The following is a 16,976-nucleotide window of genomic DNA, read 5'->3' on the forward strand; positions in this document are numbered from 1 at the left end:
ATCTAGTGGTCACCGTCCGAAACACAGCTTTTTACAGCCTAAACATAAATTGATTTAGTTTGGTTTTAATTTATAAGCTTTTTAATACAGACCTGGGTGTTTGTCTTTAATTAATTTTAATTTACTTTATTGGGACAGACACTATAATTTCACATGTAAAAGAAATTCTGAAAAAGAGACTTTCCAAAAGGTCAAATTAAATTAAATGTAATTATTTTCTTGTAATGTTTTAAGTACCTGCTGAATTAATCAATGAGACGAGCTGTGTGCTTTTATTTTGGCGTGCCGGCTTGAAACAGGAAGTCATTTCTTGGGCGGCGTTGTTATGATTTGAAGTTATGCACAGAGTCAATTAAAAACATCACAAAAATGGTCATACTAAAGAATGATGGGTAAAAAAAAAAATCTGCAAAATCTTAAATGTAACTGTGTGTGTGGCAAAAAAAAAGGGGCCTAATGTCTCTCATGCAGTGTAATCATATTAAGGATTTCTTAATATTGGCCAGTTTGTTCACAGCTTTCCAAATAAATATAACTTGTGTCAATAATATGGGTGAAGAGTCTTAAGTAACACAACTAATCACTCAGAGCTGTTCTTCATGAGGCATTTATTAGTAATAAAAAACCAACAAAATCAAATCACAAATCATACTTAAATACATACGAGCGAAAGTGGTCAGAACCAAAGAGAATCAAAACGATAGAAAAAGATATTGAAACAGGTGTTGATATTTACAGGACACTGTCACAAATGGTGCTAAAGTTTCAGCAGAACACATAATAAAAAAACTTTTGTCCTGGAGAGCTACAATAGCTGCCTCAATGGATATGCTGCGGAGAATCTGCTACTTTTAACATGCAAAAAAAATCTGAAACATACACTTTTGTCATTTTAATAAGGCCTCATTCAACAAGGGCGGGGCAATAAATATAATAAATTAACGCTTCGTATTCCACAAAACGGGGAAGAGTGCCAGTTTGTTCAATTGTGCTTTGACTGAAGCTGGAAATATAATTAATCGTTGATGTTTATTTCAAGATACTAGATATGTATTAAGCGCTGCACGTATGTTTTATTTCAAAACTGAAGCTATTTTTGCATTTCCAGCATGTTCAAATGTCATCAGGATTGTCCAGTATCCTTTCCGCCCCCCCAAAACATTGACAGGATATTTGTCCACAGCCCTATCGTGAACTGCTTTGAAAGTCTTAATCTGATCCAATAAAGGGCCTCTGTAGTTGAGTCAAGGAGGAAGCATTAATTCTCTTTGCACAGTTTGAGCTGCCATTCGGATTACGACGGATTGAGACGAGGACAACACAAACACCAGCACTTTAGGCACATGACAATTTAAAGAACGACATAAGGCTCTCGTCACATTCAAATATTTCTGCTTTTAGATCAAAACATGTTAAAATGAAATGATCATATTACATCAAGTATGAGACAGGAAGTATTAAAAGCAGAGAAAACCCCTTCTGATGGAGTTCAGGGCTCGGCAGTAACTTGAGTAATGCGTGTTTTTAAATGCTAAATTGCAGAATGAAGTTGCTACTTGCAGTAAATCTTCAGTTTTCAGAGTGTTATGTTTGTACTTTCATTAATATTCAGTCCAGTCCATAGAGTGTGACTGTCAAAAGCAGTTTAAATATTATTATTACATCATTCAAAGACCCTCTATCCACTTCTTTTTATAGCAGTGTGGAATAAAATGTTTTGTCCTTCAGTATATTGTAAAAGCAGCCCATTGTGAGAAAGGATCTTCGTGCATCTCATTCAGCTCGTTGTTGTTTGCATCACTGTGACAGTTTTGTTTTTTTAAAGTTGAAACTAATCCCTGTCAAGAAAAGGGCCGGGCACCGTTAAGTGATACCAGTATGGTATTCGGAAAAAAAACAAGGTTTAGGTACTACTGGTATCGACAGTAGCAATATATAATCTTTACGTTCAAGTTTTGATACTGGAGTCATCCAAATTGACAAGTTGGAAAAACAAGTGGAAAAAATAGGGGTAAATTTGAGAAAAATTTGGGGGGAGTATGAAAAATGTGGAGAAAAAACATGGAGAAAAAACTGGGAAAATGTGAGGAAAAAAAGAGAAAAATATTGAAACTTTATGGGGGGAAAAAGCATAGAAAATTTGGGGGAAATTGAGGAAAAAACGTTGGAAAAATATAGAAAATTTGGGGGAAAAATGAGAAAAACATTTATTAGTAATGGGGGAAATAAATAAGTGTTTTTCCTGCCCTTTTATAGTTAAAGGAAGTTTCTTGGTTGTTTCCCCTCAAACAAACAAAACAATTGCAAAATAAATTAAATGTACGGAAAAGGAATAAATTAACATCATTAATCAGTTATGGTTCTACATTACAAATAATTTAGTATCGGTATCGAAAACCAAGTATTGATAAAGCACCGGTATCTAACTTTTTTTTTTTGTACGGTACTCAGCCCTAGTCAAGAACTGGGATGCTGTGTGAAGAGAAAGTTAGGAATACGGTTGAACTGTAACTACGTTTTCCATTAGCCAGCTTATTCCTCCATTACTTGCAAACACAGAAAAATCTCTAGTATTGGGCCAAGGTTTGTGGACCCAACTCTGATATAAAGAAGTTCAACGAATAGGATTAAGACAGAATACGCCTGCTTTCCATCTGAAATTTGCATAATTTTCCGAGCAAAATGCTTTAAGAAAGTCGGTGCTATTTCAATCACTATGTTACAGTTGGTTAAAATCGCAGACTGACCCTACTGCCCCAGTAAACGGAGCCGACTGAACGCTTCATAGCCTTTTGCAGCGTCATTGAAACTGGCACTTCTTCAATGCTTCACCACACAATACGCCAAACAAATGTGCAATCTTTTCAGTCTTTTTCAAGTCAGAGTTTTCCATTTCACTCTTGGCCTTATTTTGTCAACAGCTGCATCCCTTTTGGTGATTTAGAGCATCTCTTTTTTCAGGTTCTGGGTCAGTTCTGGGTCAGTTTGGTGCGGCGGGATCCCAAAAGCTGAGAGCGCTCAAAGTAGGGCACAGTACCCACGGTGTCGGGGGGTGGGGAGGGTATTTCAGAAGAGCGCATTACTTCTGGTCCATCTGTCCACACTGCCTGTACACCCCCCCCCCGTGGTCAACTCCTTTCTCCAGACCTCTCCAGGCTCCAAACGTCATTGGGTAAAGCGAATCCAGGGTCTTAATCGTGTTTCGAGGAGTTTTATTGATTTATTTACTTGGGTCGGGTTATTGGTTTAAGTCCAAATAGTTCCAACGGCTGTAAAACGTTAGTTTGAATTGAGATTAAATTACTACAAAACACAATACAGCAATATAGTAAGAAATCAGGGCACAAAACATGGCCAAATTATCGTAATGACAACGTTAGGTGATGCTGTACCCGTATTATCACGAGAAGCCACAATATTTTGACTCTGACACACAACCAACAACAAAAATAACAAAAAACAGTGCAATAGTTCTCCATTTAGTCCCATTTTAGCTTTGTTTTGGTCCTTATTCTGTATTTTTGTAAGTCTTGTTTTGGCACAGAATTGAATGGAACATACCGTGTTGCAATGGTTTGGTAAAATATTGCTTTAGTATTGTTATTGTAGTATGGACATGTTTTCTCATACACAGTGCAGCCCTAATTGACAGTAACCGAGTTTACACCATATCATTTGGTGTGAAATTGTCCTGGACCCAAAACATCGGCAGAGTTAATCGATTTTTGGCTGGTCTGAAGTTTAAAAAAAGTCAAAGTACTGTAAATATTCTTCTGTACGGTGTGGTCCCTGCCTTCCTCCATTTGTTCCTCTGTATCAAACAGGCCTAGGACTCATCGCTCTTCACTTGTCTCACTTCTCTCCCCTCTCTCTGCCTCTCCTTCTCCTCCTCTCGTAAACTCGCCTGCAGCCTCCCGCAGACGCTGGCGTCCCCGCTGCGCAGCGCTTGCAGAAACAAGTCCGTCTGCTCCTTCAGTCTCTCCAGGTCGCCCTGGGTGCGCTTGTTTTGCCGCAGCAGCTCCTTGGTGCGCAGAGTGATGTCCAGCAGGCCCGATTTGCTCAGGATGTTGTACGTGTTGCAGAAACGCTTCCGTCTTGTTTCGCCGTCGTAATCGCCGTCTGGTTGTTCCGCTGTAAAAGTCTGTGGATCAGTGAGAACTTCCTTTTTGAGTTCGAAACACAGAGGCGAGGGCGTTGGAAGTTCAAGTAGCCTCGCTGATGCTACTTGACTGTCCTGGGCAAGTCCAAAGTTTGTCGCTTCTGTTGAGGGAAGTTGAGAAAGTTGAGTCTGCAGCAGAGGCGAAACAGCACTGAGAGGAAGAGCTGGTGAGGCAATAGCGACCCCACTGTGGTGGCATTTTTGCGAGTGATTGCTCTGGCTGCTCCGCACTGAGCTTGTGGAAGAGCTGGAAGAGGACGAGGAACCGGTTCCTCGACCCGACGAGCTGCCATCGTCGCGCGGGGCGATTTTGGGGTAGGATTTTAAGATGGGAAGATACTTCTTGGAGCGGCGATGTCTCGCAGATGAGGATGTGTGGTCTTTGGATTTGGAAGGAGTCCGGCGCGACACGACCGGCTGGAGGAAGACCACTTGAGGCTGCTGGACCACGGGTTGGACCACCTCCACTGCTGGGCTGAAGCGCCACGGCTTCAGAGCGGGAGGAGCATCCCCAGGCTGGAAGAAGAGAGAGACAGAGGAGAAAATCACAAGCAGTTCATTCAAATAAACCCAGGTCCGTTGTGTCATAGGTTGGGCAGTTTCTGAACATTTTGTCGCTAATTATGATTTTGACTCAATTGTAATTAATCTTGGTGCTTACATACCAATTAGGGCTAAGGTGTAACCCAAAAGCATTACTTACTCTCAAAACCGTTCCTTTGCTGGGACTGCAGAGAACACATTTCTAACGATGACAACTGTGATGTGACTGGGGCTACTTAAGTGGTGCTCAATGTGTTTTTGTAAAAAGACACAAACTAGAGCTGAAATGATCTCAGAGTGTTAAGATTATGATTAGATTAGTTACAGTGACTATCAAAATGGTAATGATGTTGGTGATGGTGAGCAGTTCCTGTCTGTACCTGTTGTTTCAGCAGCATGTTGTTCATGATGATCATGGGCCTGGAGTAGGAGCCTCCCACCACAGCCAGGGGAGAAGGCTGCGGCGTCCCCCCTTGAGCTCCAGGCGTCTGTGGATTATCGACCACGGGACCGGGAGAGTCCTCAGAGTCTGTGGTGTCCATGGTGCTGAGGTACTCCGAATTGCCGTCTGAAGCAAAGAGCATGAGGCGGAGAATCGTGTGAGACTTTAACTTAGGAAGTACTTATTCTATATAAAAAGGGTTCAGTCAAATGTCCTTTAAAATGCCTCTATCTGGCTTTTTAAAGACACAGGAACACATTTTTGGAGAAATCCACTTTGGCCTTGTGTAGTATATTCATATTTTTGAAAGAAAATGCGGTGCAATGTGCAAAAGGTAAACCTGGGAGTAGCACTGATGCCAAAAATAAGTTAGGATGTTAAGAATAATATGCAAACTCGTGAAGCGTTCCTCATTTTTATCTTTTTGATCCAGTTTCTATTGTTTTAAGCGCTTCAGTTTTTTGCTTTTTCACACTAAATGCTTTATATCGAATCCTACAAACAAACGTTTTGATAGTGAGTTATGTATGAGTTTGGATGACATCGAAAATTAGCTCCCTTTAGCGATACTTTTCTTCTCTGGCTATTAGTAAGACATGCTTTGAAGTGAAGTCAGATTCAGTGACATCAGCAGGTAGGGGGAAAGTGTTGTCATTTTTCAGGTAAATAAGACTCTTAAACTACTAAACTATTACAAGCTAGATTATAACATTCATATTTTGGACAAACTCACCTGAGAAGCCGGAGTCCCTCTCCGCCTCTCTCTGAAACTCTCCAGACTTCATGTTGCCAGGTCGCGTCACTACTTTCCTTTTCGTGCTCATCTTTCCTCGTGTTCGGCTCACAGTGTTTATTATCTCCACAACCTGGCGAGACACAAACACATCAGCAACTTCCCATTTCCTGAATCTAAACTATCCATGACCTCAGCCACGTGAGCATCCAAAGATATAAATGATTGGCTACACATTAGCAAAACATTAGGCTAGTGTAATGTTTGCAGTAACTATGTAATAAACTTCTATTGACCTGCATATTTCTGAATCATGTAGCCAAAACTCAATTTCTCAGAATAAAATAAAGATGTATTTTCCCCATTGTTGAAATTGAGGTCTCATAGATTACATTTAAACTCATGTTAAAACTTTTGATGCACAAAATTGCCATGGAAAGGCACATGCATTTTCTCAAGTGTCAAAACAAATGAATGAATCTTTCTGTTGGTGACCATGTTATAACTTATCAAGCAACAACCTGAATTTATTATTGTTTCTATTTATTGCTTTACAGAGAAAAAAGGTAAACATTTCAGATTTCAATCATCTGTTGCCAATATGATTTCTGAACAGAGTATGAAGGTTAATTAATCGCCATCAAACCTAAATGTATAACCTCACATTAAAGGCCCAATACATGTTGTTTTTATTATTACAAACAATGAAAGAAGAAAGCCACAAAAGTAAAATGTTTGTTGTGACCCAGACCTGTAAGTTCATTAAATTGATACAAATGCTTTAGATGCACAGTGAGTGAACAGAAAGCCGCAACAAATTTCGTTTCACTGCTTGGGAAAAAACAGGTATAGAGCCTTTAAGCAGGAGGTGATCCTTTGCAAACAATATAGTATCTAATTTCCGACTCCATGTGGTCATTCCTGTTCCTGTCCATAAAACTTGCACGCCTTAGTTTAAAGATCTCCACACCATGCATGCGATTCTAGTAAGTTTTCATTTTCCCGTCATGTTAATGGTACATAGAGTGATTAAAACGATAAATATGTTCCAGACAGACAGAAGACTGTAATAGAAGAGTGCCATAAAGCAGCAATACGTGACAAAAGCAGCTCAGCTTCGCCCACAGACAACAATCAATAACAAATGATTCCACAAATGATTCCACCTACTTTTCTCTGTGCTGAAAATTAAGTCATCGATGAGGCTGGTTCGTGTCCGTATGGTCCGAAAGAGTCTCGTCCTGTGTCCGTGGTGCCGTGTGCCCGCTGTAGACCTACGCGCCCTGGAACTCAGTGTTCCACGATACAACACACGGGACAAGCGGGGCCCCTCCCTCCGCCTCAGTCACATGCGGAGCACGGTGGCTGCCTGCGAGCGCACGAGTCTGCAGCCCGGAGCCCACGGCACAACCAGGACCGCGGATTCACGACACCCGTCTGTTCAGACACAAGGACTCTCTTCTTATTTACAGCTTTCTCACTGGGTCTGCACAACATTTCCCTCAAGTCCATCGCTAGAAACCACAATGTATAAGTCAACAACTGAGGTCAGGTCTGTCTGACTGAAATTCGCACTCTTTTGCAGGGCCAATAATGGAAATGTCTGGTAGCTTAAAAATGTGCAAAAATTCAGATTTGCCTTTACCTTTTTATTCCATAACCCTCAGAATCTTAAGGCATTCAAAATGACTGGTCCCACCCAGTGTTGGGGAGTAACTAAATACGTGTATTTAGAATACTCATTTTATTTTAGAATATTTAGAATGCAGTTATTTTCCAAATATCAAGGGAATACATCCCAGTACTCAATCATTAATTCAGCTCCATATTGCACATTATCAAGAAAGAACATTTAATGTTGACCTGTTTTTCCTCCTAAAATAAAATAATGATTGAAAACTTAATTCCATTTGCCGAGAGAGTTAAAGAGTTGATCATTAATGGTAAGTGAATCGTAGTCTTCATTTTTGTAATTATACAACATATTCATATATAATAAATATATAATGACAATTAATGTGAAAGTATTCAATGTATTTAGAATACAATACTCTGATTGGACAAAGTAACGGAATAACTTTACAAAGTACATTTTAAGGCAAGTATTCCGTATTCAGTAACTAAATACAATTTCAAATTTCTCACACTGGTCACTTCAGCAGTGATGCCGCTGTGAGAGGCCTGTTATACAGCTCAACAATCCGACCACGGTCTAAACAATAACGTTGTTTTTTTGCCTTCGCCATCAGGACGTCATGACAGTGTGAATACCAGACAACAGATTCATTTGGCCTTTTAATGTGGCCCTAAACTTTTGATCAGCTGCAAAACTTGTTTTCAATAAAACCTTTACTCTTAACATTTCTCTCACTCACATTTCTTCTTGTTGCTTGTTGAAGTTCTCTTGAAACCTGGTTAAGATCCAACCATGCAAAATGTGATTTTTTATTTTTATTTTACCATTTTTCAAGAGGTCTTAAACATTTGATTAGGATTGTATCTATCTAAAGATGTAACAATAACTTACAATTAATAATTTGATTGGGGCCCTTCTAGGGGGGTGGCCAATAGGGTACAGGCCATGCACCTAAGCAGCTGAGGTGAGGGTCTATAACTATTTCATTTATAATGCTGTATATATCCAAAATTCAACACATATGAAGAGATGGCAAAATATAAAATTATTATTTTATTATTATCACCTTTTTTGTTGTTGTTTTTCCTTAATTCGGATAGGCCTTTGACTGGTTGGCCCCTGGGCTCCAGCCCCTGCTTGCCCGATAAGGTGGCTCTGCTGGTGGCACCCTGGAAGAGGCTAAGTGACCCCTTTATGCCCTGCCAACAAGAAAAGGGCTGGACAGGCCATTGCGTTCTACACTTTTGTAAATGTTTTCTAATTCTGTAATGAGTAATTAATAAACACATAGTTTATAGGTTAGTTTAGAATTTCATCATTTATTTTTCTATTTATTTTTCGCTTGTTTCATTTACAGGACTACCTGCCTTTTGGAGAATGTCTCTTTTGTTTAACATGCTTTTTGAACCTCTAAAGCCTCCTAATCACATCTTGTGCATTAACGTGGTGATTTTTCTATCTGCGGTCCTGGATCTGCCGCGCGCTCCAGTCTGCCGCATTCACCCCACTCTCTGCATTTAGTTCATTTCTTCGTCACAAAGATAAAACACAGCCGCCTACGTGCACCAGATAGGTTATAATCTATTCGCCAATGCCCTCGATATCACTGACCCCGGTCCAAATCGTTCCCAGGCGTCCCCAAATCGCTAAACACGGGGACATTATTTACTGTAGTTTTGCCATATATGGAAGTACGACGCATACGTCACGTTCCGAGCCCGCCCCCTCCTTGCAGACGCGGCGCTGTGATTGGTGGACGGGGCCAGGCGCTACAAAACGTGACTCGGGCCGAAATGTGTGGCAAGTTAAGGACATCGTGTACACGCCTCAGTCTGTGGGTGTAGTACTTCAATGAGTACAGCAGGTCAGATCACGTACCGACCGACATGGGAATCCACTGACAAGAGGGGGTGAGGGAAAGGGGGGGTTTCAATGTTGGACGCAGAAGCTTTAAGCGGGGTGTGCTGGGAGTAAACAGTGCACGTTTGGGAAGAACAAAGCGGCCTCACGTGCCACAACCATATGACTATTAACATATTTCACTCATTCACAAAGTAGCCTGGGAGGGAAACAGCACGACCAATAGATCCTGTGTGTGTAGGTAAATGGTCTTTGCAAGAGTTACTTTTATGTAGGAAGTTGGAAAGAAATGTTGTTGATGTTCTGAGGTTTATGTATTTTTACTCACTGCTAATGAATTTCCCCACGGGGACAATACATTTCAAAGTTTCAAAGCATGATCACTGTGACCCTCCACATCCACAGCATACACTTCAATAATGTGTCCTATAATAAACAAAAAAAAGTGGTCTTCACTCAAGTGACATAGGAAAGATGGAGAGCTCCATATTCCAATGATGAAACTGGCTCACTCATGGCCCCCTCTTAAACATTTTATACAAAGCACCACCTTATATTTGACCTTCCAAGTACCACCTCATGAAATATTTGACAATTACACCTATAGAGTTCGGGAATGTGATGTCATATCGCTAAGCATTATGGGATTAGCAGCAATTGTAAACAAATGGTAGAGTTATTCTTCACATTAAAACACTTGGACACCACAGTGAGTTAGATGTATTTACCAGCAGTAACTCAGCAGCTAATGGAGTTGTTCCATGGCTTTTTTTCTTCCACTTTTTACACTGTTTTTAGCTAATATTAGTCTATGGAAATGTATGCTAACAGCTGCAAAGATGGCGGATCTCCATGGTAACTGTGGAATTTCCCGAACTCTACTGCTCAAGATTAAATCAGGCCTCAACTGTATCTAAAACGCACCAAAATCAGATTAAATAATGTACAAACTGGGTGACGTCTCATCCAGAAATACAAATACCAGACTTAAACGCATAACTAAAGCAAATTGAATCATCTCTAATTGAATCAAGTCTACAACTGCAGTAAGGAGGAGTCCCACCTGAAATGGTACACATACCACATATAAGTCTGCACCAGTATGGTTAAATAGCAGAGTAACCGAAATTCAACTTCTTTTCTGTCTAACTAAGAGGTCAAATACTAAACAGGTGAGAAAACAAGATCACTTTTCCCTTTTCAAAATTTGTTTTTCATGGGAAATCGGTCGAACAGGTCTAGCTAAACCTACTGTTTTCTTTTCAGATTAGAAACCAGTTCAGTGTCTTGGTTTGAAGAAAGGATTACTTTGAAGGACTAAATGTGTACCACTACCTACTTAGTACTTGTTCTGCAGTGTGGTGATACTTGACATCGTATACAAAGGCAGAACGGGTCATTCATTCGCTCTTTGAACTGGAAAGACGAGCTTCAACTCACTCAGTCGGAGTCACTTGAATATCTGTAGGGTTTGGACAAGGTGATACTGACTCAAAGTGAAGTGATAAATTGTTATGAGACATCCACATTATTATCAATATGAAAACATGATACTCGTGCACCTTCTTTTGTTTTACGTAGATCAGAGAATTTGTAGCTGCCATCTGACTCAGTCTTATGCAAATAGACCTTTTTATTGGTCTCTTTGCATAATATGTCATCATCACGTCCATGCAAACTATTATTTACACTTCAACAGAGTAAACCAAGCATTCGGTTCCCATAAAGTTGTTGTAGGCCTATCGTTTTCCCAGAAGCTGAAAGTATCTTGTGTGGTCTCCGGTACTTTAAGGATTTACTTGTTGTCGTTCGGTCATAATGAAAGGTATATTGTATGTAATAACTACTTGGTGCTGCAGAAGCATAAACATGGCATCTACTCCCACACAGTCCCAACGATCTCCTATGTTTTGTCTAGCGTCACACAATGTTCTCTCCTGCTGCTCCATTTAAATTGTGTTATTTCAACATTCTTTGGCACTTTTTGTAATTCAGAACAGCTCATAACTTCTAAAATAAATTTACATAGGAGCCATTATCAAACGCCGACTATACTGGTTAACAATTTATAATATCTACGCACTAAAATAAACGGTGTAAAGTACCTACAAAGCATTTTAAATCATCTCGGAACATTTATATGCAGCTAAAGAGATGTGCCTAATCAGGAATGATTAGATCAGAAAAAGGGTGAAGGTTAGTCGTCCTGAACATAATCATGGTTTGAGAAAGAACCTTAAAAGTAATCACCATTTTTGTGTTTCCAAAAAATCAGATAAAGTAATGCTTTGCAAATGTTTTACAAATGAATTGTTTACCAAATGCTTAATAGTGCACAAGTATTAAAAAGGGTTACCTCTGCCAATTATTTGGGAACAGGATTTATTAAATTTTGTAGAAAACGTCCTGACGTCCCCTCCTGAAACCCCTCCACCACGTTAAGGTGGCGGAGGGGTTTGAGCACCCGAATGAGCCTGGGAGCTTCGTGCCCCTGGTAGGGTCTCCCAGGGCAAACAGGTCCTAAGTGACGGGTCAGACAGCCCCTTATGAGAGACCAACAGGCCCGGTTAGAACCGTGAGGCCGTCCTTCTATGGACCAACACCTGCAGGAGGAGCCATAGGAGCTGGTGCAATGTGATCTGGGCAGCTCCAACAGCTGCCCCCACGACCCGGAAACAGACATGTGGAAGAAAATGGATGGATGGATGTTTACCAAAAGCTTAATAGTGCACAAGTATTAAAAAGGGTTACCTCTGCCCATTTTTTTGAAACAGGATTTATTCAATTTTGTTCAAAACGTCCTGACATGTCGAGATCAAAATGTGTAATGTCTGAACACTTAACACCTGATCCATCCATAATCATACACCATTGAAAGAAGCAAGTTCCAAAAAAAGGAGGTTTTAGTTCAGTGGATAAATTTGCATTTCAACAGAAGTACGTGCATTTAGTGTTATTTTTCCAATAAAAAAAGTCCCAACTTCAACCATGTCTAATACTTTACGTTTATTTATGCCAAATAATATGTACAGGACACTGATGTTGCCTTCTGCGGTAAAGTTACAAAAAGCAGTGATAGCGACAGACAAGTTATCGATCAATTTGTAAGATTGGGTGATGTTACTCAGCAATTACAATAAATAAGTTAAACATTAGAAAGCCCAGACACAGAACAAGTCGAGTATCCTAATTTGAAACTGGAATGAATGGTGCAAAGTTTCAGTAGCAACTCTGGTAAAATGGCAATTGTAAAACAACTATTCACTTTTTATGTACAAAATAACTAGCGTTTGTTTTTGGCTACTTTTCTGTGGAGAAGGCCCTCTTCATGGGCGGAGGGGGGGTCTTCCCAGCTTCATACAGCGACTCTGGAGGAGGGGAGCTCAGGCAGCACCAGTCCGGGATACGCCCCGTTTGGTTGTAATAATCTCGGGACACGGACCGGCTGCCCAAAACGTCCTGCAATGCGCCGAATATGGCACCTGGAAAACAGCAAGAGGGGATTATTTTCACTGTAGCGTTAATATTTTAACAGTGAGAAGACAGCAACGTGGGCTTTGATGGTATTTGTTATTTGCAAATGTTAAAACTATTTCAATACAACATTTTTATTTCACCCTGAATCTCTCTTAGCTCATACTGATTATATTCTAGTTATATTCCTACCTCCGAGCCAGGCAGTGCAGTTGGGTTTGGCAGGTGGAGAGTGAATGCGGAAGCTCTTGCTGGCCAAGACACTGCTGTACTTGGGTTTCTCCACCAGGAGGCGTATTTCTGCCAACAGTCGGTGCAGAAAACCAGGGAGCATCGCAGTCCCTCCAATCACCACCAAGTTCTCAGAGAGGACCTTACGAGTGTCAATGGGGCACTGTAGAAAAAGGAGCAGATCAATATCGCACATTTATAATAGCAAATGTCTAAACCGGGTGTAAACCATGTCTAAAGGAGAAAAACACCAAACTAAAACGCATTCCTCATTGCCCAAGAATTGAACCTTCCTGTTGTGAGCCAAGAGTACTAGCTCATATTCCACCATGTGAAACGAGTTACAATGTCAACTCTTGCGTCAAACAAGAAGTTAAATGAACAACAAAACAGACTTTACCTTGACTAAAGTGTCTAGTATTAATGTTGCTACGCTCTTCTCTTCATTGTCTTGTTCAAACAGAATCTCCACGAGTGAGTCTCTGAGGAAACAAAAATATAACATTTAAATAACAAAGATGACCACTGCAATTGGTACCAAGTGCAGAAAGATCTACAAACCTGATCGAGCCTTTGACGTGCAGAATCTTCTCTCCATCCAGAGGGTACGCAACATCCGGGGGAGGAGCAGGGCGCTGCAATGTATAAAATCAAATTAGAAATACTTGTAGGGGTTAAGGATACATTACTCTCCAATGACTGCCTTTGGGAGCAGCTTGGCGTGTCTACAATTAAGTATCAGAGCCCTTGTATATCTTAAAAACCTACCTCTGCATCTGGATTGAATTTAGCTTCTTGAATCATGAGTCCTCTCTGAAGGTCACTGACAAAACATGTTCTTACTACGAAAACATAAAACATCATTATTCAAAAGGAAATAATGAGTGATCATCATATAAAAAGTCTTGATATACTTGGCCAAGGCATTTCACTTTGAATGATTGATAATAATCGGAAGAGACGGAATATTAACTTACCTTTGATATCCTCAACAATATCTTCTGGAATGGTCCCTGTTAAAAGCCATATCAAAGATTGACAATAAAGAGATAAAACTACATTCATATAGGCAAATATGTTAACAGTCCGGTCATATTTTCGTAGACACTGTGTGTGTGTGACATCTCAGGTACTGACCAATAGCAGCAGCTACAGTCTGCCCACTGCTGGTGTCTGTGTCCACCAGGCACTGCTCCACTAGAAGTCCATCCAGTTCTCTACAAAATATATAAAAAAAAAAAAAGTACATTAAAAATGAAAAAACACCACCAAACACTTGAGAAAGGCACATGTTGTTTGACACAGTAAAAACATTTAAAGGTTACATACTTATGAATAGCTTTTCCTCCCAATGGTAAAGCCTCCCATGCTGGAAGAATAGGTGTGTGTTCATAAACCTGTTGTTTAGTTAAGGATAAAACAAAGAGGTTGAGTGCATGTGACATCAAATCTCTATAAAGAGTCCATGTAAATACAGAGATGGAGATCAATTGATAATTATATAGTAGAGTTTTGCCTGATCTTTTATATTGCAAATGTTACGTGATTACAGCACCCACTTCGTCTAGAGTTAAGTTTGTGTGACGATTTGTTTGTAGCTTGTTTGTATGTCCATTACCAAGCACTGTCCCAACCAAATTTACACAAACTAGCACAGGCTAGAGGTCTAATGCAAAGCAGGGCAAGGATACAGGCAGCACCAGTGTCTCCGTCTGTCCACAGTCCATCACCAGAGCCGAGTTTATACCCAGCGTCATCACAGCCATGAGGTGACTCGGGGCGAATAGAACCGAGGGGACCTGGGGTTAAAAGCAACGATAAAAGTCAAGGCCAATTTACAAGACAAGTCATCCAACATTCAATTCAGTGGTGCATTGTTCATAAAATGTGCTATATAAATTAAATGGATTGGATTCAATTTGTTGTGCAATAACCTCAAACTGCTTGAAGAAAACTTTGGTGAGAGTCTCTCTGAAATGCGACGGGCAGAGGATGGACTCGATAATGACCACTCTTCTGTCGCGAGGGTTCACCAAGAGATGTCTGAATCAAAGAAATGTTCAGAAAATAAAATAAATATATGTGGATATTAGGGCTGGGCAATATCATGCCAAATTTTCGCAATACTTATTAATATCCATAAGGAAAAAATCCACAGTATAATGCACTGTCACTGAGGTTTTCCACATTTATTTGGCTATTTGTCATACCTGAAGTAAAGTAAGTGGATGAACTCTTTGAGGGTGACATAAAGCTCTTCTGTGTTGATGTTGTACTGCACCACTTTGATGGGCTGTTTGTGAAAAGGAAATAAATAAATAAATGAATTGATACAGAGACACAAGCAAAAAAGGCAGTAAAACCTCAACTTTACCTGTTGTCCTGGTTTCCGGATCTCGCTCGGAATTATGAACCTGGGCCCCGTTTCCCCGGCAAAGCCACATCTGAAAGTGAAAAAAGTTATAATATAGTCAAGCACTCTCTAGCTTCACAGTAAGAGTAATTCCTTTGTCATGTGGCGGCCTTTTGTGCAAGAAGTTTGCAGGTTTGAGTGGGTTTCCTCTGCTTTCCACAAAATAAAACCAGCCACAACCAACAATTAAAGTTGTGAAATCTACAAGCAGATTGCCCCTGAACAATTCCTGACAGGTGTGTGTTTACTTTGCATTGTCCCGTCATCTCATAATAATAATAATAATAATAATAATAATAATAATAATAATAATAAATCACATCTTTTTTCATGACCCGAATTCTCCAGGTTTACAGTGGTTGCACTAAAGTGAAACAATAGCCTTCTTGTCGATGAAGAAAGAACTAATTCATTACTCAGAAAAAGTGGTTCATGTGATCAGACTGCCTGAGGTAATGAAAATAAAAGTCTTAGCACTCACTTTACAGTTTTAAGGTGTCATCCCATCAACACTGACAATTTACAGAGCAACAAAGATCAATTTGTTGAACATACTCTATCAATGTTACGAAATTGATGAATATAGCATAAAACATACAAAGATTCCCATACATATAAATGAGGCTATGCTAGCTTGCTCTTGCTAATGCTACTTTGGCACCAGGTAGGAGCAAAACAACATTCATTTCACGGCATTGCTCATTAATGTACACGCTTATTAGGAATATAATATGTGTTCATTTAAAAGTGTATAACTAATGTGGGTAAAAATAGAAAAAGGCAATCCGCCCTGATAAAAAATCGTAGCATGCAAGATGCTAATAGCTAGCTTCGGTAACTCACTTTGTATACGCCGCTCCCAAATCTATAATGATGGCCGTTTTCTCTCCTCCGCTGACCAAACCATCAAAGAGGGGCATTTTAACTACAACTACTAAAAGATGTTAGGAAAATTGTGCCGCTCATTCGAAGATTTCTACAGACAGATTTTGTTGTTGTGGTTGAGCGGCTGACAGATGGGGCAGGGCCGGGTCCTGAGAGCGAGAGAGGCGACTGAAGCGGTGCCTGATCAAAAATAAGAGTAGCCTTTCCACAAACAACAAGTATTTATAACAAAATCCATAAACAAACATGACACTGTCCGTGAAGCATTTAAGTGCACACTTTTATGTTGAACGTGTTCGACAAATTTACAAGGTGACATCTCCCTATATTATCATAGCAGGTCTGATGGAGATTAAAATAAATAAATACAATATGTTTTCTTCTTACACCTTGTGATTTTACGTTTTATAATTTGAAAGTATAAAAACACAAACACAAGTAATAATGCGGCCCTATCAATGGATGAGTGGAGGAGCAGCAGCTCTATTTAGAGCTCCGTATAGCTATGGGAACACCTAGACTCCTTGCCATATCATGAATGATTAGACATGATCATACATACATAAAATATTATATTTGTTTTTGACTGAGTGTTTTATT

At 39.9% G+C, this 16,976-nt stretch overlaps 2 protein-coding genes across 2 annotated transcripts; both read right to left on the minus strand.

Annotated features, from left to right (window-relative positions):
- Window positions 1–3,365: 3,365 nt before the first annotated feature.
- cipcb (CLOCK-interacting pacemaker b) lies at window positions 3,366–6,018 on the minus strand. Its single transcript, XM_079572797.1, has 3 exons — window positions 5,878–6,018; window positions 5,083–5,270; window positions 3,366–4,675 (listed from the first exon to the last, which is right to left on the minus strand). Exons 1-3 carry the CDS (start codon window positions 5,966–5,968, stop codon window positions 3,827–3,829), a joined length of 1,128 nt encoding a protein of 375 aa, XP_079428923.1. The 5' UTR covers window positions 5,969–6,018; the 3' UTR covers window positions 3,366–3,826.
- A 6,465-nt stretch (window positions 6,019–12,483) lies between these two features.
- actr10 (actin related protein 10) lies at window positions 12,484–16,536 on the minus strand. Its single transcript, XM_079572248.1, has 13 exons — window positions 16,335–16,536; window positions 15,453–15,522; window positions 15,289–15,371; window positions 15,013–15,121; window positions 14,770–14,877; window positions 14,408–14,475; window positions 14,216–14,295; window positions 14,056–14,091; window positions 13,847–13,920; window positions 13,640–13,713; window positions 13,479–13,560; window positions 13,040–13,241; window positions 12,484–12,855 (listed from the first exon to the last, which is right to left on the minus strand). Exons 1-13 carry the CDS (start codon window positions 16,409–16,411, stop codon window positions 12,674–12,676), a joined length of 1,245 nt encoding a protein of 414 aa, XP_079428374.1. The 5' UTR covers window positions 16,412–16,536; the 3' UTR covers window positions 12,484–12,673.
- Between the last annotated feature and the right edge of the window lie 440 nt (window positions 16,537–16,976).

This window comes from Gobius niger, assembly GCF_951799975.1.
Source record: "Gobius niger genome assembly, chromosome: 15".
NCBI classification, from domain to species: Eukaryota; Metazoa; Chordata; class Actinopteri; order Gobiiformes; family Gobiidae; genus Gobius; species Gobius niger.

What these genes read in the sequence shown, in the direction of transcription:
- cipcb (XM_079572797.1), bottom strand. Translation starts at nt 5,968, where the DNA reads ATGAGCACGAAAAGGAAAGTAGTGACGCGACCTGGCAACATGAAGTCT. An exon ending in GAGGGACTCCGGCTTCTCAG is followed by an intron (nt 5,271 to 5,877) that starts GTGAGTTTGTCC and finishes TCTTTGCTTCAG; the next exon opens with ACGGCAATTCGGAGTACCTC. An exon ending in ACATGCTGCTGAAACAACAG is followed by an intron (nt 4,676 to 5,082) that starts GTACAGACAGGA and finishes CTCTTCTTCCAG; the next exon opens with CCTGGGGATGCTCCTCCCGC.
- actr10 (XM_079572248.1), bottom strand. Translation starts at nt 16,411, where the DNA reads ATGCCCCTCTTTGATGGTTTGGTCAGCGGAGGAGAGAAAACGGCCATC. An exon ending in TTGGGAGCGGCGTATACAAA is followed by an intron (nt 15,523 to 16,334) that starts GTGAGTTACCGA and finishes TTTCACTTTCAG; the next exon opens with ATGTGGCTTTGCCGGGGAAA. An exon ending in TACTAGACACTTTAGTCAAG is followed by an intron (nt 13,242 to 13,478) that starts GTAAAGTCTGTT and finishes CTTTTTCTACAG; the next exon opens with TGCCCCATTGACACTCGTAA.